The sequence below is a fragment of the Capsicum annuum genome, chromosome 10, assembly GCF_002878395.1.
Source record: "Capsicum annuum cultivar UCD-10X-F1 chromosome 10, UCD10Xv1.1, whole genome shotgun sequence".
Classification (NCBI taxonomy): Eukaryota; Viridiplantae; Streptophyta; class Magnoliopsida; order Solanales; family Solanaceae; genus Capsicum; species Capsicum annuum.
The window spans coordinates 180,120,696-180,144,826 of NC_061120.1; the positions used below are offsets into that span (position 1 = coordinate 180,120,696).

Here is a 24,131-nt window from a genome sequence, read left to right on the forward strand (position 1 = left end):
TTTATTTATTTATTTATTTTATAATTATTATTGTTATTATTATATTCTACACTTTCTGCCAATTATATAGTTATAGGTGTTTTTTTTATTACTTTTATTTTGTCTATTTTTAATTATTTACAAATAATTGGACAATAGTACGATTGTCCACATTTTAAGAGTGCACAAGTCTAGTTTACTCAAAAACTAATACGTTAATATCTTTTGATATATTTTTATTTTTACGAAAAATGCATTTGCATAGATTTACTCTCGAAATAAATTACGACATGATAATTTATAAATAAATAAATTTTTTACACATTTTTAAAAGTTATATTTCCTCTTACATCATAAGTGATTCCTTTACGAACTTTATATTCTTATATTCTTATATTCTTTAAATTTTCTCACATCATTTTCATATCTCTTTGGAACATGCACGTATATTTTGACAATAAATTATGCTACTTTTCGTATATCATAAGTATATGTTCATGTACCTTGTGTGTTTTCTTTAAATTTGATAAACATATGTGTAGTTACCATCATTTTCGCAACTAATGAAAGTAAATATATATTTTGAGGACTATTCAACCAAGTTAATATTGTTCTATGCTCGAGACTACTACAAACAAATCCCCTCATTTATTTTTCCTATTTTTACCCATAGACTTCAACCACTGAAATCTGACAAGCCACGTGTTCCCTTGGGATTCGACCCCAACCTCAGTTGGGTTACTATATCTTAAAGTAACCGTATCATCATATAAAAAGAGGTGTTGCTTGGACATCATCACTCTTCAAAGACCAGATTTCTTTTCCTGACTCAGGTAAGTTTTTTTTTTTTTATGTAAATCTACCCAGTTGGTAGTATGTGTCATATTACATTCAGTCTTTTTTCTTTACTTTTGTGTTTACGTTTTTTTTAGTTTATGTGTGTTCGAGATATGGTTGATCCTATTTGAGACATTGCTATTGTATGCGACACCGTGCGGGAACTTCAGAGGCAGGTTAATGACCTGTAATGGGAGTTGGGCGCCATGAGAGTAAGGATGGTCCGAGAGATTCGCAAGCTGAGGAGGGCGCTGCTGCTGCCTGTTGATGATTGGTCGGTGACAATAATAATAAAAATAATAACGATGATAAAAGTAATTAAGTTATGTTTTTCTTTTAGTATATGTATTTTTTTTAATTTATATCCGATCTACCCACCTAATGTATTTTGTTTTTGTTTAGTAAAAAAATTTAAGTTCGATCAACTTTGAATTTTTCATTCTTATTTAATTTTCATTCTGCCTATTTCTTTTTCTCAATATGTCGACGGTTGGAGATAGTGATTGAGCGTTTGACACAATTTTTAATCCAGTAGCAATACATAGAGTTTTGAGTTCTTTCAACATATGGACCATCTGTTGGAACAATACAAACCAGTGGAAAGAATTGTATTGTGTTGTTACAACAAATTACCCATCTGTTACAACAGATTGATCATCTGTGGGAAGAACACATTCCAGTTTGATGAACTATATTGTGTTCTTTCAGCAAATGTCCATCTGTTGCAATAGATAGGTAGTCTACTGAAAATATATTTGTAGTCTGTTGTATTTAGTTCTTGTTTTACCTCTTTTTATTAATACACAAGTTAATAAAAAGATATTTCATATAATAAATAATTACATTTACATTCACAACAATGAGTTAAAAATATCAAAGTCCATAACAAACAGCAACACAAATTTTACTATTATAACTATCATGGTGCATTACGATCCGAACATGTAGTTCTTTCGTGGACAGCATTCTTACATACAAAGCACTTATTTTTTCTTAATGCAAATGATTCTCTGACTCCACGCCTCCTCTTATATCGCCTTCTTCTCTGTTTGATAGTGCTTGGGTCAATATATGGAGGAGATATTAATCACCCCAAAAGCTCTACAAGAACAACCCATGATTTTTTGGGAGGCATCAGATTAATATTCTCATTATATGCCATTATATATCTTTCCACTGAATAATATGAAGACGAGCACTCACAAATTCTAGTTCCATATTGCGTACCATATTGAGCTCGAAGCACTGTTATAACATGTGGACAGGGTATTTTGTCCAAGTCAAAAACTCTACACATATAAGATCTTGTTTGAAGATTGAACATGGCAACATCACCATGACCATCGATACTGAACTTGTTATATGCTATTTGATGAGTAAATAACTTATTCCCCAAACTGATGTTCATTGATATTTGTTTTTTCGGTTCTAGTAGTTCCTGCATTCGCGAACTGCATATGTCTTTCGTGAAATAATTTGCCATACTTCTTGTTTATTTCATCAAATAGAGTCACAATGGAAAATTTTCTTTCAACGCGAAATAATGAATTCACTGATTCAACTATGTTTGACGTTATAATATTATACTTATACAAAAGAATCACTTAGTAGAGACACTTAGTACTACATCATACTAAACTTGCAACTCAAACAAGACATTAAATTCATAAAAATGTACCTATTTTCCAGACAAAATTCATGGCTCCATCTCTCAAAATCGACACGTTCAAGATGTTGTGCTGCTTTGGGATGCATATCCGTTATTTGATTGAAGGGATCAAAAAACTCATCTTTATTATATGTTTTAGCTTCTTTATAAAAAAAAGTCACGATCCTTTCATTGTGAAAGTTTTTTCGAATATTATCTCCAAGATGCCTCATGCACAACCAAAGTGAGTTGAAGTGTAGAAAATTGAACCCATCTTTGGGATATTTGAATGCCTATCTGAAATAAAACATAACTTTTCGGTATTTTTTACGCAGCTTCAGATTTTGTTCAAAAAAATATTCATACGACACATCATATTCCTAGTCCGCTACACAAAAAGAGACAGGAAAGATGTGACTCTCTGCATCTTGTGCTACCGCCGCTTGCAAAACTCCATTATACTAGCTCCTCAAGAAAGTCCCGTCGATGGTTATGACTTTTCTCAAATGTTCAAAATCAAGAATTCAAGCACCATAGGATACAAAAAAGTACTTAAACCTTCCGTTTTCATCAATATACAATATCATCTTACTTTTGGGATTTGTGGAATCAAGCATGTAATGGTAGGCATTGAGGACTGTATACCCGTGCTCATGTGTCCCCCTAACCAAGTCCTTGAAAATCCCCATGACTGTATATATCTTCCAATAACTGACCGTAACACCTAATTTTGTAAGGAGTTGATTTTCCATGTCACTTGTAGAAGGGCCTTTGTCATTGGGGAATTTATTCTAGAAATATTGGCTGAGGACCTTTGCCGTGGTGTGAGAATTTTGGATCGTAAATGATCCGAACCACATCTGTGATACTTTTCATAAATATTAATGATGAATCTGTCAGAACTTAAGTGTTTCACAACCATCAACCACCACTTGCAGTTCAGATTAGCACATTTAAAGAAAAAGACTTTGCTCGAATTAATAACCTTCTTTAGTCTGAAATCTTTTTTCAAGCAAGCAATAAACAAAGTACATAGTTCTGTCTTATTCTTGAATGACATTTCCCTGTAAAAGCCAGTCTCATCATCTTGACAATTATCCAACTATGTTTATTGAGAAGAATGCCCACCCTATTGCTTGCAACAATGGGCGTAAGTGTTTGATCATTATCTGGAATATTCATGTCCAGATCATCCATCTTATCATCAAAGATGTCTTGTTGTTCTTATTCTTCTATATTTTAGTTCTCATTATCTATTGATTTTTCAACCACGCACACCTTTAACACCTCCCTAGATGAATCAGTAAGATAAGCACGCAACCAAACCTGATCGGTTATCTTGAAAGGTAGTACCCTCTGATTTTCAAAGAAGTTGTGCATGTAGTTGATGACGAGTTCTTCCAGTTGACAATTCAGTCCACAATAGTTGATGATTAAGTTCAAAAAATCATCTTACAAAATATCACTTTGGACTGTCATAACTATCGTCTCTAGCATTTCACCCTTCTTCCAATGCCAAACATATCGATTGCTCTTTTCAATCCATTCACCATAAAAATTCACCCCTATTGTTATTGATTTCCTCATTATAGGTACCTAAATAAAGATATTTGTTAAAAAAAGTTGATAATGACATGATAATAAAATTAATAATGATTGTATAGTACTATAACATGAACCCCAACAGATGAGTAATCTGTTGCAACAGGTGAATATTATGTTGCAGTAGGTGAGTTATATGTTGCAACAAATGACTCACCTATTGGTAATTCATGTTACAGTACTATAGAATCTGAAGCTCATTCCAGCAGATGAGTTATATGTTAGAACAGGTGACTCATCTGTGGCAACAAATTATACATCTGTTGCAACAGATGACTCACCTATTGGGATGTACTATAGAACCTTTAAAGTTGATTCCAATAGATGACTCGCCTATTGCGATGTACTACAGAACCTTTGAAGTTGATTCCAACAGATGAATCACCTATTGCAAAAGATCATTAACCTATTACAACATATTTATCACCTGTTGCAATAGATGACTCATCTGTTGGAATCGACTTTAGGTTCTATATTCTACAACATAAATACCAACAAGTGAGTCATCTGTTGGAATCAACTTCAGGTTCTATTGCAACAGGTGAGTAATCTATATTAACAGATGACTGCTCTGTTGCAATAGATAGTTCGCCTGTTGCAACAGATGACCCATCCATGTTACAACACTATAAAACCATAAACATGAATTGAACATATGAGTTTTCTATTACAACAGATGACTCATTTATCGCTACAGATGAGTCATCTGTTGAAATAGATTAATCTTTTGTTGGGTTCATGTTCAAATTTTATCCATCGTTTTAAAAACAGCAGTAGCAGTGTACTCAGATTAGAAATTCAACTAAAAATTATAATTTTATTTACCAATGTCGCCTATGAAGTAATGTCAAAAAGATGTATGAAACTAAATTTGACCTAAAAAATTGATCAAGTAGTAGCAGTAGCGGTAACCACAACAGTAATGGTCAACAAAAAGAAGATGATGATGATAATGAAGAAGGTGATGATGATAATGAAGTACAAAATGATGAATAAAACAGCAGCAACAATGAACAATAAAAATCGCGAAGAGAGAGAAAATAACAATAATGAGAAAAGAGAGAAAACACACATTTTTTCCTCTGTTTCTAGTTATATTAGGTTTTACTTGGACAAAAGTGTAAATTAAAAACTTGTGGGCTATTCTCAAACTTTTTCAACTTTCTTAATCACTAATAAAGTAATTGTTACCTACACTCAATTTTAAAACTTGAGTCACCTACACCTCATTTTTAAAACTTTTTTGTCACTTTTACCTAAATTGTCCAATAGAGTAACATATATTATTTGAAAATTACATAAAAAATATTACAAATTACAATAGTTAACAACTTAAAATATCTAAAAACATACCAAAAATATGATTGATTATCTAAATTATATTTATGTCATATAAATTGAGACAAAAAAATAACATATATTGGGCCCGTGCACGGGCCCTTCCATATTTAGTATTTGATATGTTGGAGAAGCATCCATAATTTTGTATTTAGGAATATTATTTTATCTTTTTTTATTATTATTTTAGGATAAATATATTAGAATTAATTAGTATGAGAATAAGTTATTTATATCCGAGGGTGAAATAACTAGCATCGAAATAATTAGCTATCTCAAAATAAAATAATAAAAATGACAAAAGTACCTTAGGAGTTTTTAAACCTTTTTTTTTTTTTAACTAAATAGGTGAATGATATTTTTATAAACAAACAACGATATTTTTGAAAATAAACAACTTCTTAAAAACTACGCAATACATGTTACTTTTAATACAATAAAATAAATATTCATAAGAAATAATAGCATAATAAGAGTCCGTTTCAATAGGATTAAAAGATAATTTTTTAGTTTAAGTGATTAAAAGCTTAAAATAAGTATTTATACATTAAGTAGTTAATAGTGTTTGGATAGAAGTTTTGAAATAAAAAAAATATATATTGATGTGTTTGGTAAACAAGTGATGTTAAGCATTTTTTTTATTGTCAAAATGACTTAAATGTCTTTAAAGTTATTAACACCATAAATAAGGTGAATTATTTATATTTTTTAATTATAATAATTCAAAAATAATTTCTATTTAAATGCACTTTCAACGTAAAGTAATTATGTGATGTCAATTTATAAATTTAAGTTACTTTTTTATTTTTAAATATTAAAAAATAAATTTTGTAGTAATTTTTTATATAAAAATAGTATTATATTGTAATATTGCAAGTTTGTAACAACTTAGCTATGTTAAAAAATATGTAAACCTCTGATGTAATGATGGATTCTCTGAAAATAAAGGAGAAAAATGAAGAGACAAGTGAAGGAAAAAGACGAAGAGAAGTAGCAAAAAGAAAGAGAAAGAAAAATAGTATACTTAAGGGTTATAAGTTTAAGGTATTGTTGAAATTGGAGAAAAATATAAGGGATAAAAAGGTAAATATTTTGATCTAACCTAAAAGAATTTTAATCTAAAAAATAAAAATCTAAGGGTATTCAACTTCTCACTTTTTACTTTTTTTAATCAATTTTTTGCTTTTTTAAACATTTTTTAATGTTACCAAATATCAAAAAAAAAAAGAAAAAATTGATCAAATTTTAATTATATTCAAATAAGCTCTAACTAATTCCAACATAAATTATTTCCAAACCAAACAATTCCTAATCAATCTTATGATATTAAACTAGTCATATAAAAATTTTAGAATTAAAAATTACCAAGACATTCTAACAAAAGAATATGGACGGAGCACTAAAGTATAAAGTTCAAATGGTCAAAGGGACAATTCATACATAGCCGCCATAAACTATAGTACTACACGTATTTGTTTAATCTGTTGCATAGTTTATATTTTCTTAGTATTAATATTATTATTTTCCATTAGTATTAACGAAGTACTTTAGCAAATAGTTCTTGAGCCTATTTCCTTAGCCAAAAAAATGTGAATTCCTTCATCGGTAACTCCAATTATCAAAGGTGAGTGACTATTACCGACTCAAAATTAGTACTATACTCAGTTAATAGTTATTATTTAAAAAAAAAAATTAAGAAAGGTACTTTATGAAATAATAACTATTAGTTCTGTAACTATTTGGAGGAATCATATTTTTTTTCCTTTTTGTATATGTATAATATGGTCATTGCAATTAAGTAAAGATTAAAGAACATTTGATCTGCAGGTTAGAAGGTAAAGTAGCAGTAATCACAGGTGGAGCTAGTGGAATTGGAGAGGCCGCAACTCGTCTTTTTACAAAACATGGCGCCAAGGTTGTGGACTTGTGGTAGACGATGTTCGAGATGACATAGGTGGTGTGATATTTTCACCTAAAAACTTTAATTGTCTCTAAAGAAACGACAGTTGTAATTAGTCAAGTGTATCGTGGTTTCTCGTGTCCCATCACTTGTTAATTACTTAATTATACTATGTCTGCTCAACAGGTCGAGTCCTGTGCAAAGAACTAGGCTCAAACGACACATCTCCTTCGCGCATTGCGATGTGACACATGAAAACGACATGCAAAATGCGATAGAAGGAGAGATTTCAAGGTACAGAAAGCTAGACATCATGTTCAGCAACGCGGGCATAACCGGAAACATGAAGAATCCGAGTATTTTAGCCACGGATTACAACGACTTCAAGAACGTATTCGAAGTCAATGTTTACGGGGCATTTTTAGGTGCCAAAATTGCAGCCAAAGTTATGATACCAACTAAAAAAGGAAGCATTTTATTCACTTCAAGTATTGCTTCTGTAATTGCTGGCATTGCTTCATCAAAACATGCTGTAGTTGGACTAACTAATCATTTAGCTGTTGAATTGGGACAATATGGAATAAGAGCCAATTGCATTTCTCCATATATAGTTGCTACACCACTTGTTAGGGAAATTTTGGGGAAAATTGATCAGGAAAAAGCAGAGGAAATTATTATGGAAACTGCTAATCTTAAAGGGACAATATTGGAACTAGAGGATACTGATGAGGCTGCTGTTTATTTGGGAAGTGATGAGTCTTAAGTATGTGAGTGGTGTTAATTTGGTTATTGATGGAGGGTATAGTAAAACTAATCCATCTGCCTCAGTGGTCATGCAAAATTACATTTAATTTCTAGATGAAGTTGAAGGTCTACTCTTGTACTTTAGTTTCTTGTTGTTTATAGTCAAAATATGTCGTGTAATTGTGTTGTATGCCATGTGTGTTATACGAACAAATAGTCGTTTGGACAAATATTTAATCGAACAACAACATACCCACCAAAGTGGGGTCTGGAGAGGGTAGAGCGTACACAGTCCGTACCTCTACCTCGAAGGTGAGGTTGACAGTGTGTGGACATTAACTTTACTTGGGAAAAAAAGGTTTAAAAATTGAAGATTGGTAAGTCGGAACAATTAGTAAATGAATAACATGTTATTTTTACTCCTTTTCATTCATTCCCTTTTCATGTTTGTGAGAACTTTAAACTACTTTCATGAACTCTCTATGACCAGTATATATACAGAATAACCAAACTAGAACATGAAATATTGACACAAAATATACCATGATCATGCTTATTTTTTTACTTCTTTAGCTAGCTAGAAAATCCCAATTTTCCCTTTCAACTTTTTTCTGTTACATTGGAGAATCAGGTAATTGGGAGGAGACAGTAAAAATCGAACTCACACTTGTCATTTGGTTGGGAAATAGTTATCCCGGAATAATTAATTCCGGGATTACTCGGGATAACTTATCCTATCATGTATATGGGATAACTTATCCCATCACTATGGTGTAATAAGTTATCCCGATATTAACTAATACCTCCAACCAAACATGGGATAAAATAATTCTTTATTTTATCCGGGACTACTTATCCTTTATACCTCACACCAAACGGGTACAGTATTCTAAACCTTCATGGTAGAAAATCACGATTTTTTCCTTTTAAATTTTTTCTATTTCATTTGAGGATCGGAGGATGGTAAAAATCAAACTCACAATTAGTGTATAGTAGACTCTCGCTGATACCACTAGACTGTAAGCCTCGGTGGCAGGAAATCTGAACTTCATTCTTGATTCTATACATGATATATGTCAGACTCGCGGTGATATCACTAGAAAACTAGCCAATACAGGGACAATGCAACAACCGAATTCTCTTATCCCTTTCACCAATTTTCCAAAAATTTTACTAGAGAAGAATAAATTAAAGAATGAGAGAGAGCAGAGACAAGTCCTCTTTTTGGTTGTCCCTATTTTGGTTCCACATTTGTTGGAAGAGTGTATCCACCACTGTAATCAAAAGCATGAGAAGTATCATTGATCTCCCTTCTCTGTAGAGCCTCCTTATTATAAGGATGTCTAGAAGCAGCTATAGCTGTCCCAAAATCCGTTATCGATGATGATGTAGATGTAGAATTAGTTTCCAGACCATCATTTTGAAGAATAGTTTCAAGCATTTTTACCACTTCACTCATCGTTGGACGATCAGCAGCAGCCTCTTCAACACATTGCATCGCCACGTCCACAAACCGTGTAAAACCAATTAGATTTGGTATGCTTCTAATGACTGGATCAATCATATTGCTCAAGCCATAATGCTCCTCGTCATTCTTATCAATTGCTGTTCTCATCTCTCGAACAACGTATTTCCCCTTCTCTATTGGTTGCTTTGCAGTTATGAGTTCCAGCATTACAACACCAAAACTATACACATCGCTTTTCTCAGTTAATTGTTGAGTCATATAGTATTCAGGATCTAGGTAACCCTGCAATGTAATCAAGTCTTAAATTCAACTCCAATTATCATGCACATAGTTCAACAAAATTCAATCATTTTCTTGAACCAGAAAGAGTATTTTTTTCAATTAGAGGAAAAGAGTAGTAAATTAGAGGGCAATTATAGCTTTCAAATTTACAAGTAAAATAAGGGGAAATATTCTGAGAAAATAAAGACCTTAGTCATGAGAAGTAAAATCTTAAAATAGTTAGTAACATTCGTTATCACTATGAGTTTATACGAATTCAAATTCACTATCTTGGTTATGGATATAATGAACAAAGGCAATGAAGGATTCAGTAGCATACTCAAGATCTTGTATAAGCAGAGTAGACATTTTGAAAAGTGATCCAACAAACAAGTAACTTCAACAAATTCATCTTAATAAAACACATCATCACGGAGCTATAAGATGTTTGACGAAAGAATTAAGAAGGTTGTGGCACTGACCAATGTGCCTTTAACTTGAGTTGAAACATGACCCTTTGAGCTATCTGACACGAGTTTGGACAAGCCAAAATCCGCGACCTTCGCTGTTAAATTCTGATCCAATAAAATGTTAGTTGACTTCACATCTCTGTGAATAATAGGAGGATTGGCAAGTTCATGCAAATAAGCTAATCCTCTGGCTGAACCAAGTGCAACACGAAGTCTCCTTTTCCAGTCTAGATAAATGTTTGTTTTCCCTGTAGAACATAGAGGAAATGTCATTTTGAGTTGCTCCTTTTAGAGGTATTACTAAAGCTTAGAACTTTTTGGATTATATTTTACATAGATATGGTTAATTTTAGTTACTATCAATAGGAAGTAATCTTTATGTGCATAGGAGGATGTAACTTGCCTGACAAATTTTCCCTGAGCGAACCATTTGGCATATACTCATATACCAGTACTTGCTCACCTTGCTCGAAACAGAATCCGACCAGACCAACGAGGTTCTTGTGATGAACCCGGGAAAGCAACTCAATTTCTGTCTTGAACTCTAGTCCTCCTTGCATGGATCCATGTTGAGCCCTTTTGATAGCAATTACTTGCCCATTCGCAAGCGTTCCTCTGTAGACCTAGAAAACAGAACATTAGCAAATAAGAAAGGTAGCTGAGCAAGAGTTTATCCTCTTTATTCTGTATCTACAATGGATTCTCATAGCATACCTTCCCATAGCCACCGGAACCAATCTCATTTCTCTCTGAGAAGTTACTTGTGGATTTCTTAAGTTCATCGTAAGAAAACCATCTGGATCCCTTTAGTTGTGGTGCACCTTCACTGTCGTTGCCACTTGGAGCCCACGATGCTGGACAAAGAAGGTCAAAGTAATCAAACCTTTTAGTTCAATTAAAACTTGCATGCTGAACATACATAACTCATTGATGAACTTAGTAGAAGACGATATTACCAAATGGTCTACTCATTCCAATAGCTCTTTCTGCAAGTTTCTTCTGCTGAATAGCATATATTGCAAGAGCAACAAGCAAGAGGACCAGGATGGTACACCCGGTAGCTATTCCAATAACTTGTCTTGAGCTAAGAGAAGTTTCTCCACGTTCGGCTGACACAGTTATAGTTTAAGTTAGTATTCTATTAGAAATTCTAGCTTTAAAAGATTCAGTGCAATTATACCTTGGAAAGTGTATGGAGATGCTATAAAATAGTATGGTCCAAATTCTGGAGGCGGCTTATAAGTTTGGTTACTCAAGGAAAATCCAATCCGCACAACCTCTGATCTATTAAAATACTTTCCGGTTGGTGGAAATAATTCTAACTGCACCTGAAGATAATCATCAATGTTGAAGAAGGGGTTCTGCAGAGAAACTGAACCGGGCGTGAGATCTAACTTCACCCACAGGCTCATTTCGAGTGAATGGAATGTATTATCATTGGACAACTCCCTAAAAGAGGGTCCTCTAAAGTAGAATGTTCCCTCATATGGATAAGCACAATCACAACTTTGCGGGCTAACTTTTTGATCGGCAGGACACGATTTGCTCCCACAATTAGCTAGGCTGGTAGAGTAAGGCTTTGCGGATTGCTGCTGAAGCTGGCAGTATTTCGTGTTTCCAAGGGCCGTGTCACACACAGGGTTTCCGATCAGTCTGAGGACAACCACAAGCAATCAAGGAGAAAGCAAAAATCAACACAATCTAATCGACGACAAGGAGAATGAACCATCTCACATCAAGGTATTTTTGTATCCAGAGCCTAGTGTTATTGAGGAAATCTCATTGTTCTGTAAATCAACAAGTGTGAGTTGCCTGCCACTGATGCCACCCATGTTCAATGTGTCATTAAATGCATTGTTCCTCATCTTCCTGCATAAGTTACTAAGATTATTCCAACCATTGTGCGTAATAGACATGGAAAATTCAGTTAGGATCACGATACTCACACTTGTTGTAATTGAGGTAAAGCGAAAAGTTTGTGAGGCACTGATCCTTGGAGTGAGCCATATTCAATGACACTGAGCATAACATCAGTTCTTCCAACTTAGATTTTTCATATATTTTGGATATCATAGTTGCATTCATAACTGATTAATACTCACAGAGTGGTGAGAGACTGTAAAGTCGAGAACCATAGTGGCGCCTCCGATTTATGGAAGGAATTATTGCTCAAGTCCCTGGAAGAGAAGGAATATCATGTATCATAGAGAAACAACTTAGTAAATCATGATTCTGTACATTTTTCATACAAGCCTTACAAATAATTAAGGGAATTCATTCCACTTAAATCTGGAAGAGGACCGGACAGTTCGTTGTGAGCCAAATTCCTAAAAGAAAAAACAAGAGCACAAAAGGACTACTTCAATCTGCAAATTAGTAATTTCAATAAAACAATTCAATGAGCAATGATGGGTAAAAGTATTCTTACAACTCTGCAACGCTTGAGAGATTGTTAAGGTTTGATGGGACGCTACCATTTAAGGCATTTCTATCGAGCCGACTGTATATGTTAGGTGAATGAATACCAGCAAAAGGAAAAGAGTACAAGCATATAAATCCAAAACAAAAAGGTAGAGTAGTATGAAAGGTGGGATAAATAAGATGGTCGATTCTACTCACAGAACCTCAATTGTCTGAACAAGTCCTAGTGTAAATGGAATGCTCCCGCTAAGTTGATTCCCATCAAACAGTCTGCCATTTTCAGAAGTTCACAAAGTGAGGATCGGAGCCGGGAGAATAATGTGAACCCTCTTCAGTTTCTTGACTTACACATGTATTAGCACCATGTCATCATTAAAAAGAATGTCCGGAATGGAGCCTGAAAGTTGGTTTTTGTTAAAATGGCTGCGATAATGACATAACGTAGAAGTCAGACCTTAAGAGGTATATATCCTATCTTAAGAACAGCATGTCGTACTAATAGATAAGGTTTACTCACAAATGTTTTGCTTTTTTTAGAAGGTCTAATCCCGGACTTGTGGAGGTTGAAACAGGAATTGGTCCTGTTAACTGATTATCTGCCAGATCAAGCCAGTAGAGTTTTGACAGATTGCCAAGAGTTGGTGGGATCTCACCGGTGAAATTATTCGAGTTAAGTGCTCTGTCAAAGAAAATGACATGGAACTAAGTGAACTGATGAACACTTACAATAATCATAAGTTAATATGGCTGAGAAATTCATACAAGAATGATAACTCAGCAAGTTTTCCCAATTCCCTCGGTATACTGCCACTGAAGCTACAGCCAGCAAGGATTCTGAAATGTAAAATAGAGACATTTACATATATGCAAGTCATGTATGTTTTGGAAGAAATTTTGATTGAATCATGATACAAGTTACTAAGAAGAAAGAAGATTAAATAATCATCTATGACGAAAATGTAATATCCTATCGCTTTTGTGTACATAACGGGTAATACATTATACAATCAAGAGTCAAGACCATCAACTTTTAATAATCTTACAATATGTTTAGTTTCTGTAGATCCCCAATCCGTGGAGAAAGTGAACCTGTAAGTCCTCGGTTGAACGACAGATCTCTGCAATGCAAGTTCAGAAGCTGAAGTGAACAAATTATGGTGACAAATACAAGCTATTACTAAAATTCAACAGAAGTTTATTTGATTTAAAAACCAACTCACAAGGAAATTAATTCAGTGAGCCCTCCAATATCACCACTTAATTTTCCTCTCAGTCCCATCGTTGATAATCCCCTGATGAAACAATAAACACAATCAATGCTTAACAAGTGCTTCGCTGGTGAAACAACAATTTTAAACACTAAGGCAAGGCATGGTTTGAAGTATATAAAGTTTATTTTCTGTATAAATTTTCGTTTTACTCATACAACATTATTAGATTATAAATGTAAATCTTGTATAACAACATAACTAATACAATGTTGTGTCCGGTTTTAAACTTGCCCAAGTTATATGGAGATTAATCTTGGAAACTAACCTTGTTATAACTTACACGATAATCTTTGTATTTGTATGGATTGAATATATGACAGCAAATGCAATACATGGATTACTGATATGTGGATAAGAGTATCTATCAAAAGAAATGCCGTTTATTTATGCAATCATGTATAACAATTCCTATGTTATTGTTCACCGTACAACAATCACTACATTATTATTGATCTCGTAAACAATTCCTACATCATAATTCCAGACAGCTAGAACATAAATGAAATGACCCCTAGATGTTGGAGGCTAAAAATAACAAATAGTAAAAAGCACGAGCATACTCACAATGCAGTTACCCTTGAGTTGTTGCAGGTTACACCTTCCCATGATGTTCCACAAGGATCATCTGATTTCTGCCAACTAGGTGGTATATTTTCCCACTGATCTTTCAGTGATCGAAGTATTGTAACTGCAATCAAGCAAGAGTATATGTATCTTTATTCAGATGGGACGCAGAATAGCAGTATCATGTTCATCCCAGTACTTTCAACGCAGAGCATAAATTTATGAGAAAAAGTTTACGAAAATTGCAACAAATAGTAGAACTCAACAACAACAACAACAAATCCAGTGTATTCCCACATAGTGGGGTCCAGAGAGGGTAAGATGTACGCAGTCCATACGACTACCTCCGGAGAAGTAGAAAGGCAACAAATAGTAAAACTCGTAAAGTGGAGAAGTAGAAAGGCAACAAATAGTAGAACTCATAAAGTTTAAATACTAGATCCGACTCTTGTCAATATTTCACTAGAATATGAACTATAAACATAAAATTTTCACAAGCTACAACGTTGTTTTGAACTTAGTGAACATGTATGCAATTAGTTACAAAGTTCTTACCATCTCTGGGGTCTGTGACACTGTATGTTAAATGGATACTACAAGAGAAGACAAAACAGCAAAGTAACAGCCAAGTGGCTGCCATGGTTCAAAAATTGCTTCAGATCAGCAAATGTCTGATTTAATTTTGATACATTTGGTCACTTAGTTGCTGAAATATACAAAGCAAAGTTGGAGGGATTTTCTCTTTTTCACATAGTGGGTGGGTAAAGCTAGTTAGGCAAATATGACATTTTAATGATTTAACTTATCTTAGAAGCCAATTTAACTGTTGTCTAATTCCACTACCGATTGGAAATCATTTTCATACTTATGATCATCATCATCGTTTTGCACCTCCCTCCACTGACAGTTTAGCATTGTGAGATAATTATTACTGAATAATAATGCCGTAGAGGGGCGTATTCATCGTTATGGTATCAGGTTATCTTAATTCAGTACTTTCTATTCAAAACATAAATTTATGTTTAAAAATTACTCACTTTATCTCAATTTATGGGAAACCATTTGATCGAGCACAGAGTCTAAGAAACAAGAGAAAACTTTATTATGTTTATCAAATTGCATTATTAAAAACACTTTAATACTTTTTCTTAGTTGACTTTTTTTCATACTAGTGTTAAACGCTTTAAGTGGGATCCAAAAGAATAAAATGGAATCGTATTATTAAAAAGTTGTTGAATAAAGGAATGTGAATTTTTATTTTTATTTTTGATAAATTGGGAGGAATAATAAAATTGAAGCAAACAGTAAATAACTAAAACATGAATCCATAACATTAAGAATATGATGGATTCGATTTCAAAAAACTTATAAGTTGAACTCATAAAGTTTAAATTCGGAATTCGACTCTGCCGTGTGTGAATTGAAGTGACTCTCTGACTGGGCATTGTTTCCCTTCCATTATACGCCGTACCAGGTAAAAAGAGAAAGACACAAATTTCTTTGATTCTAAGGCATAGCATGATGATGATCCAAATGTAGAATATATTAACAATGAATTTATTAGTGTCATGACTAAACTTCTTTTTGAGCTATTAGTAAATATATTTTTTCGAACGGACTATAAAGTGAAGAATACTACATAAAAATTACTTGTATTCAGTTTAATTCAACATTATTCAACTTAAATCTTTAGTAAACTAATTACAAGTCACATAATTCTTATGTTTTTTAATCAATTAATCTAATATGAATTTAATAAAGTGTAGTCTGGTGCACTAAGTATCGCGATTCATACAAGGTTCGAAAAAAGCTGCACCCCAAGAAAAATGTAGATAGTGTATTCTAATGCTTAAATTTTAATGGTTTATTTTCGTTAACCTAATACTCCTATCGAATTCTTTCAACTCTTTTTATACTATAGCTTGCTTATTTAGGCCCTATTTGGTTTTTTTATGATTCAGACGTCTGAATCTGAATGAACATCTGAATGATTAAGATGTTGTTTCTAGATCTGAAAATTGAATAATTAAGACTGTTTATTTTTCAACATCTGAATGTGTAAAAAAAAATTATTTGTATACATAATAAAATAAAAAATAAAATTCAAATAAAAAATTAATTATATATTAAAAAAGTATGTAATTTAATACAATAAAATTATTAGTATTTGATTGAGAAAAAATATTTATGTTTGTTAGTGATAGTGGGGATGACTTATAATGGTGGTTGTGGTGACAATGATTGATGTTAGTGATTAATATTATTGGTGGTGATAATTATGATGGTTAGTATTGTAGTGACTGTTATGATGGTAGCGATTGATGGTGGTGGTGGTGGTTGTGATGTGACGTTGTTTGATGTTAGTAATTTAAGGTGTTGATTGTGTTGGTCGAAACATGAGTACATGATTATTGATGATGTATTGGTGCTAGTTGGAGATTTTATTTGTTGTGATGTGGAAATGGTTGTTAATAGAGATAAATTGTAGCGATGGTACTGGTTGAAGTAGTGGTAGAGGTGGCATTACTAGTGACAATGGTGGTGGCGGCCAAAGAATGCGTAGAGATTGTGATGTATTAGTGGTAATTAGTGGTGGTGTTAGTTATGATAGATGAGTTGGTTGGTAGTAGGGATTGGCCGCTGGTGGTTGCTGATTGTGGTGTTGTTGACAGCAGTGGTGGTGGTGAATATAATTAGAATAAAAGAGGTAATAGGTGTGATAAGGGTTGACAATTGTAGTTGGTAGCGGTATTTTTTATCGATGGTGGTTGTGATGGTGGTGGTGGGTGGTGGTTGACAATGGTGACAGTGGCAGAGGTGGTTAGTAGTGGTAACTGCCGATTATGAATAGAGTGATGAATATTATCCAACACCAGAATATCCCTTCAGACCTATTAAAACTTGATTCTAGATCTGAATGATTAAGACTTATTCAGGCCTATTAAGAGTTAAAACCTTAATAAAAACTAAATGCACGTAATGATATGAAGTTTAAACCATTCAAATTCATACCTCCATTAAGTGCAAACAAATGACATCTTACTATCATAGAGCCAATTCAAATATCTCTCTTCTAATTTAATCACTCTTGACTATAGTATATGAATTATCGAAAATCCCCTAAAACCGTTGCTCAATATGCACCTTTGCGGTACAAATAGAGAAGCACATATTTATGGGTCTGAAATTTTAACTTTATGAATTCGAGGTTAAAATTTCAATATATCCCAATTGATTTTATTGCGTTTGAGACTTATTATTTATATTTGATTAGTTAAAAAAAAATTCACATATATTTAGAATGTGAACTAAAGTTACTCGCCTCGAGCGAAACCAAAAGTTAGGACCCTACTCCACTCAAGCTCGATTTAGTTGTACTAAAACTTGGTTAGCCTTGGCTAAGGACACGTTGATTTCCCAAGTAGTTTCTGGGAAAAACTTGTCAACTAATTATTGGCCATACAATTTGTTACAATTTATCATTATTTGATAAATATTTTTGACAAATAATTCAAATTTTCAAATACTAGAAAAAAATTAGTATTGGGATTAAATTTCATTTTTTGGGAACTTTTGCAAGTGAAATATGTTTCCCAAATATTATGGCCAAAACAGGGACTTTCAATTAAAAAGGACAAACAAGTTGTCCAATTAAATGAAAGTCCTCCAAGTTTTTTAAATTATGTGGGAGGGACAAAACTTTTTTAAGTTTTTTTTTTAAGTTTTTCCGTTCCAACAGCTTGTCCCAGTTGTAGAACAACTTTGGTAGTTGTTCGACAACTAGGCGCAGTTGTCGAACAACTACCAAAGTTGTTTATAACTGCGCAAGTTGTTCAACAACTAAGAGAAGTCGATAACTGCGCGTAGTTGTTGAACAACTAGGCGTAATTGTTCGACAACTGAAAGAAGTTGTTCAACAACTACGTGAAGTTGTTCAGACAACTAATGTAGTTGTCCAACAACTATCCCAATTGTTCAAGGGGCTTAGTTTTTTTAAGGAACAAGTTTGTGGGACCCACTTATCCCTTTTTTTAATTGGAAACTTAGAAGGCCCTTCTGGCTTATTTTTCTCGCCAAAACACAATCAAACTTCACCAAAAATAACTTGCCAAAAACATTTGGGAATCTATGGCCAAGCAAGCTAAGACTCACGCCCAACTAGATACTATAAAAGAGCTCGGGTCCGTCTTGACTCGGTTTGGTACTGCTAAAGTAGAGTTGGTTGACCTCGACGCTACCCGGGTCAGCTCGATACCCAAGCCTAGCTTGCAGTATGTGTTATCTTCCACAATACGGGTACGTAGAATCTATATAATAGAATAAAAACTTTAAAGCAAGTTCAAGTACTAACAAGAACACAGTGAAGTTGAACAAATACCCTCAACACAAGATCAAAATGATCTTTACAAGAAGTGTATTTTATATTTCAGAAATATAGATGAAACAGAAATTGTTAAGGCCAAGTCGTCCGAATTCACGGACTTTTCTTTAGGAATAATTCCCCTCACTGTACTCGAGGTTATAGAATCTTTCTCCCAGAATAAAATGGCCTTCAATCCGATTGTAGCGGTACCTCAAATAGGCGGATTCTTTGAACACACTCATGGTTTGAATGATCACACTAGTGTATTTTTTTAAGACAAGAAGAATGTTTTGTAATCTGAAAATTTCTGTATTTTCTGTCTCTTCACCTGTGGATGAAAATCAGGTTATTTATAGCCAAGAGATGCCTCTTCTGAAAAGAGACAATGGTTCAATCCAAAGGTCGCACCTTTGCTATAAGTTTATGTTTGTTCATGAAAGATTGTATCTTTTCCTGAACAGTCATCTTGTTTCATGAATAAGTGTGTCCTTTTGCTGAATGGTTGCATCAGTTTGTTCAACCAGTACATCAGTTCAGAAAATATACAGCAGTTTTAAAGCAGCATTAGTTCAAACAGTGTCTGCACAGTTTCGAAACACTATTTCGGAATATAAATGGAGTCCAACAGAAAATATTTCCTGCGTTTTACATATATTCAAATCAGATTTTCGTCAAATAAAATTTATCCAAAAAAATAGATCTCATTAATCGATCATGACGGCACAAGACATCTCTATTTTCTTGCCTCACTTATAATGTAAAGTAAGTGTTCATTAATATAAACAATACAAAGTTTCCTTCTCCCACCAATGTGGGAGAATTAGTGGACTTTCCACTTTGGGAGTATACCTTCTAAATTGATATCTCCTTCCTTCCATAATTTTTCTCCATTTTTCCATTCACACTTCATTCATATAATATGAACCCAACAGTATGTGCTTGCTGGTTATAAACTACAAGGATCAATAGGCCTTGAAAAGAAATATACACAAGAATTCATATACAATTCTCTTATCCCAGCTACTGACCATGTCATTTGTTTACAAAGATAAATGAACCAGAGACGAGTATAATTGGCTTGCAGCTCTGCAAATGGTGATCTCTACATCTGTTTTGTTTACATATTTCTTACTGATCTCACTCGCCGTGCAGGGAAAAAGAACTTGACTGCTACAAGCTGAAAATTTTCTTTTGTCCTTCAACTAAGTGTAGGAAGTAAATGTGTATGATTTTAATTTGCTTTGCCGTACCAATAAGAGGCCATCCAGCAGAAAGAGTTAAAGCATAGCAGGTCATTTTTCCCTGTTAGCATCTTCTCTTTTGTTTTCAGGTTTGGAACCACTTCATGACTCTATGAAGCCGTTCATCAGAAAATGAAAAACTTGAATCCTTGCGTAGACATCTAGAGTATTGATTGACGGACAAACTGCATAAATGCACGTCAACAACTCCAGATGCTAAGGAAAAGAAGCCTTGACCAAAAAGAATATCGGCATAATAAGGAGGGAAAACGAGTATCAGGCACCAGGAACATGTCATACTTGCATTACCAAGTCGAGCTCCTACTTTGAGAAGCTAAGTTTTGAGAGAACTGCAGCAGCTTGGTCACCACCTAGAAGGAAATAAGGATGCGTAAGAGCTGCAGCAGCAGATAAACGTCCACCTCTCTCTGAAATAAGTTTCGTAGCCAAATCCCACCCTCTACCAGAGTCGAGATCAAGAATACTGAGATCAGGCCTCGTCCTAGTCTTTTCTCTCCATTTATTCAAGTCATATCCAACTGCATTTAGTTCCATATTGAAGTTCTTTAAGCCTGCTGTAGACCTTAAGTTCGGTACTGCCATTTGCATAAGCACTATTCCAGCAGAATACGTGTCAAAAAGATCAGGATTATTTAGCTGCAATAACAAGAGTTATCCTGCTATAAGTATATAACATGAACTCTGCAGCAACATCATCATCAAATTTCTTTTCCAAAGACTGAAAATCTAGTGTAGTAAATGGTGTTGACACATGCTTTAGGATGTATTTGGTATAAAAGAAAATGTTTTTTCTTGGAAAATAAGTGGTTTTCTTACTTATTTTCTGGTGTTTAGTTAGTAAGCAGAAAATATTATCCCAAAAGCATTTATATATAATCTAGTCAAACACTGTGAGGGTTGGGGATGGAGGGTAGGGGTGTGGGGGTGGTGTAGGTGGGGGCTAGGGAATGAAGCGTGTTGGAGGATGGGGAGGAGTGGAATGTCACTTACGAAACCTGTTTTCACTCTACTAGGGAATCATTTTCCTCATTTTTAAGGAACTTGTTTTCCAAAATTGTTGACTAACCAAACATGGGAAAATTGAAAAACATTCTCGTTCATGCCAACACACCCTTGGTCTTTATTTTTATCTTTTTGGTACATTTACATATCGAATCATTTTTTCTGTCAAGATTACAATGAAGGAATAGTTACGAGCAATATAAATCCATTTATTAGAAGAATACCTGCCATAAAACGGGGGAAAGAAGTGCAGCAACTGGCTCTGGTGGTGGTTTTGGCGTTTCTTCCGGCATTACATAGAGTTCAGGTGGACAATAATCAGGATCTAGTAGCCCCTTGTCAGGTACATAATTTTTTCCAATCCGAAGATCAGTTGCTGCCCCAAAATCTATCAGCTTGATTTGTCCCTTTTTCGTGACCACTAAGTTGGATGGCTTAACATCTCTATGGACTATACCTGTGTCATGGATTTTCTTAAGGGAAGTAATAATCTGACGCATGATTTGTTTGATAATTAGTGCATTCCGTTGAATTGACTCCAATCCTTGTAAGACACGACCAAACATGACAGATTCTATGTTCAAGGGGAAGCCGCGATCCTTCATGTAATCAGCTAGGTCCCGATCTCCCTGTCACATGAAGTTCCTACATTATGGATGCAGCTACCATCTCACAAGTTTTAATGCAATTCAACCAATTTGGTTGAACCAAACATAAATATGGAAAACAATCATAAAATTTAATCATAGAAAACAGTATGAGTCAAAGGATATGGTAACTACTAATTGCAACTGCCTAACTATATCCTTTGCCCTAACATGCTTGCTAAGAGTTGAATACTGAAGCTCCTATTCTCATAAATCCCATGCGTTTAAAGGTTTGGACAACAACTACATTTTTTAATTTCTGAAGATTCAAACGTCAGAAAATCGAGAAATAGGTCTCAGCTCCCCATTCAAAGCACCCTTGATTCTTTTTCTTCTTTTACTAGGAAATCAATGTTATGTATTCCTACTAATGTTGAACAATATATGTTGATGCAGGCATGCAGCTAGTCTAAAGGTGAATACTAATTGGCAGATTACCTTGTATTTTTGACTTTCAAAACACAAAAAGTCACATTACTTCCAAAAAAGTGAAAAATTTCGCTCAAAAAAGTACGCTAAATTGTCCAAGTACCTCAAATTTCCAGACAAGCCATTTCTCACCCTTAGTATATCTTGAGTTAGTTTTTTCAGCAACAAAGCTACCAAGAAACTCTGCACATGTCTCAGGAGCTGCTCTTGATAGCCTATAATTGAACCATTCTTCAAATTCGCCACATTCCACAGCTCCTTGAACACCAATCTTTACCTACAAAATAGAAAACAAACTAAGTTGTTGCAACGGAGGGAAGAGGAATTGTTAATCTATCGTTATGTAACGACGAAAAGTCTCATTTTATGTAATAGACTGATTAGGTGTAATCGCGTCATTACCTTAATTTTTTCTCATTTATCTTTGCTTATTATCTAGTAACCCTATTTTATCCTTTACCTTTATCTTTTTATACTCCCTCCGTTTCAAAAAGAAGAAACTTTTGAATTTTGTGGCCTTAAATTAAAGTTGTGTCAAATATACCAAAATGTACTTTAATCTTGTGGTCCTAAACATGCCACGTGGAAAATTGAAATTAAAGTATTACCAAAAAGAAAAAGGGGTAATTTTTTTTTAAACGGACTAAAAAAGAAAGTAGGTCATTCTTTTTTAATTTAAACGGAGGGAGTAATAGTTTTATCATGTATCCTACTTTTGTGGTAAGTTTATTCTTCAACTAGTTGATGTGTAGCGTTATATAATGATGAAAACCGACGGTATTCATCAAACCATACAATACAACACGATATGATATGATATAATATGGTACATTGTGAAACAATATGTAACAACCATCCAAGCAAGGAAAGGACAATAACAAAAAGCATACAAGTAACACTGCTCATAAATGGAGAATATTGAAGGATAAATATAATGCAGCATTTTTACCTGTTTAAGAATGACCTTATCCTTGAATCTTGAATCTGTAATAATGGATTTTACTGATGATCCTCTTTTCCTCACAGTTTCATCCAAATTAACATTCTTAGGAACAATAACCCCAGAATAAACAATCCCGAATGAACCCTCTCCTAATCTCTCCCCAATCAAAAAATCCTTCATCTTAAAACTCCTTTTCCCACTCAAACTATCCAACCCCACTTGAATAGGTGACAAAATATATGCATCAATAGCACCAACTAAAACTCCAGGTCTAGCTGTCAAGTATATCCATATAAGGCCCGCGAAAACCAACAACACCAATCTTTGTTCTTCCGACAAATCTAACAAATATTTCTGAAATGTCTCAAACCCAGATTGGAAAACTGGAAACTGAGACAATGAGTCGTCGAAGCTAACAGAAACTTCTTCAAGAAATGTACTACAAGTAACAATGGTATTGTTTCTTTTACAAGGGTTAGTGAAAGAACAAAAGTAGTAGCGTTTTGAAATGGGTTTTAAAGGTGAAAAGCAAATGGGATTTGGTTCTTGATGGAAACTTGTTATTGCAATGGCGGTAGAAGGGGGGAAAAGAGACGCCATTTGATGAGTGTTGTGTATTATGGGAAGTCTGTTTTGTTGAGTGTTGTTTAAAGTGTCAGCAGAGGTAGTATTTTGTCCACGTGAGGGATTGTGGGGTTTATCTTTTTGGACATGGATGTGTGGAGCATGACAAAACAACAATGCTATCTCTTGTAGCCAACAATATTTATCTTTTCTTGGCTGTGATTTTATTTCAATGAAATATGAAATTAATTTAATTTTAAATTAATGGGGATAAGTTATTTTTTTATCTTTTATACCAAATGAGTTTTTAATTGTCCACTTTTTCTTTACAGATATTTTAAAAAATTATAAATGAGAACGATAATTTTACTAATTTATCTTTCAAAAATTTTTATTTAAAACTTTACAAATAACTTTT

The 24,131-nt window shown here is 33.8% G+C and overlaps 2 protein-coding genes and 1 pseudogene across 2 annotated transcripts; 1 reads left to right on the forward strand and 2 right to left on the reverse strand.

Moving 5' to 3' along the window:
* The first annotated feature begins 1,034 nt into the window (after nt 1-1,034).
* Nucleotides 1,035-8,192, forward strand: LOC107844469 (annotated as a pseudogene).
* A 756-nt stretch (nt 8,193-8,948) lies between these two features.
* On the reverse strand, nt 8,949-15,330 carry LOC107843399 (leucine-rich repeat receptor protein kinase HPCA1). Its single transcript, XM_016687670.2, has 19 exons — nt 15,059-15,330; nt 14,504-14,627; nt 13,889-13,960; nt 13,712-13,786; nt 13,431-13,502; nt 13,186-13,347; nt 13,017-13,091; nt 12,867-12,938; nt 12,676-12,747; nt 12,506-12,574; nt 12,350-12,424; nt 12,194-12,265; nt 11,982-12,116; nt 11,428-11,900; nt 11,204-11,356; nt 10,962-11,101; nt 10,651-10,870; nt 10,260-10,495; nt 8,949-9,798 (listed from the first exon to the last, which is right to left on the reverse strand). Exons 1-19 carry the CDS (start codon nt 15,141-15,143, stop codon nt 9,283-9,285), a joined length of 2,898 nt encoding a protein of 965 aa, XP_016543156.2. The 5' UTR covers nt 15,144-15,330; the 3' UTR covers nt 8,949-9,282.
* A 4,426-nt stretch (nt 15,331-19,756) lies between these two features.
* On the reverse strand, nt 19,757-23,882 carry LOC107843398 (serine/threonine-protein kinase STN8, chloroplastic). The gene is made up of 4 exons (XM_016687669.2): nt 23,156-23,882; nt 22,310-22,483; nt 21,355-21,759; nt 19,757-20,764 (listed from the first exon to the last, which is right to left on the reverse strand). The coding sequence occupies exons 1-4, from the start codon at nt 23,747-23,749 to the stop codon at nt 20,429-20,431; spliced, it is 1,509 nt and encodes a 502-aa protein (XP_016543155.2). The 5' UTR covers nt 23,750-23,882; the 3' UTR covers nt 19,757-20,428.
* Nucleotides 23,883-24,131: the final 249 nt, after the last annotated feature.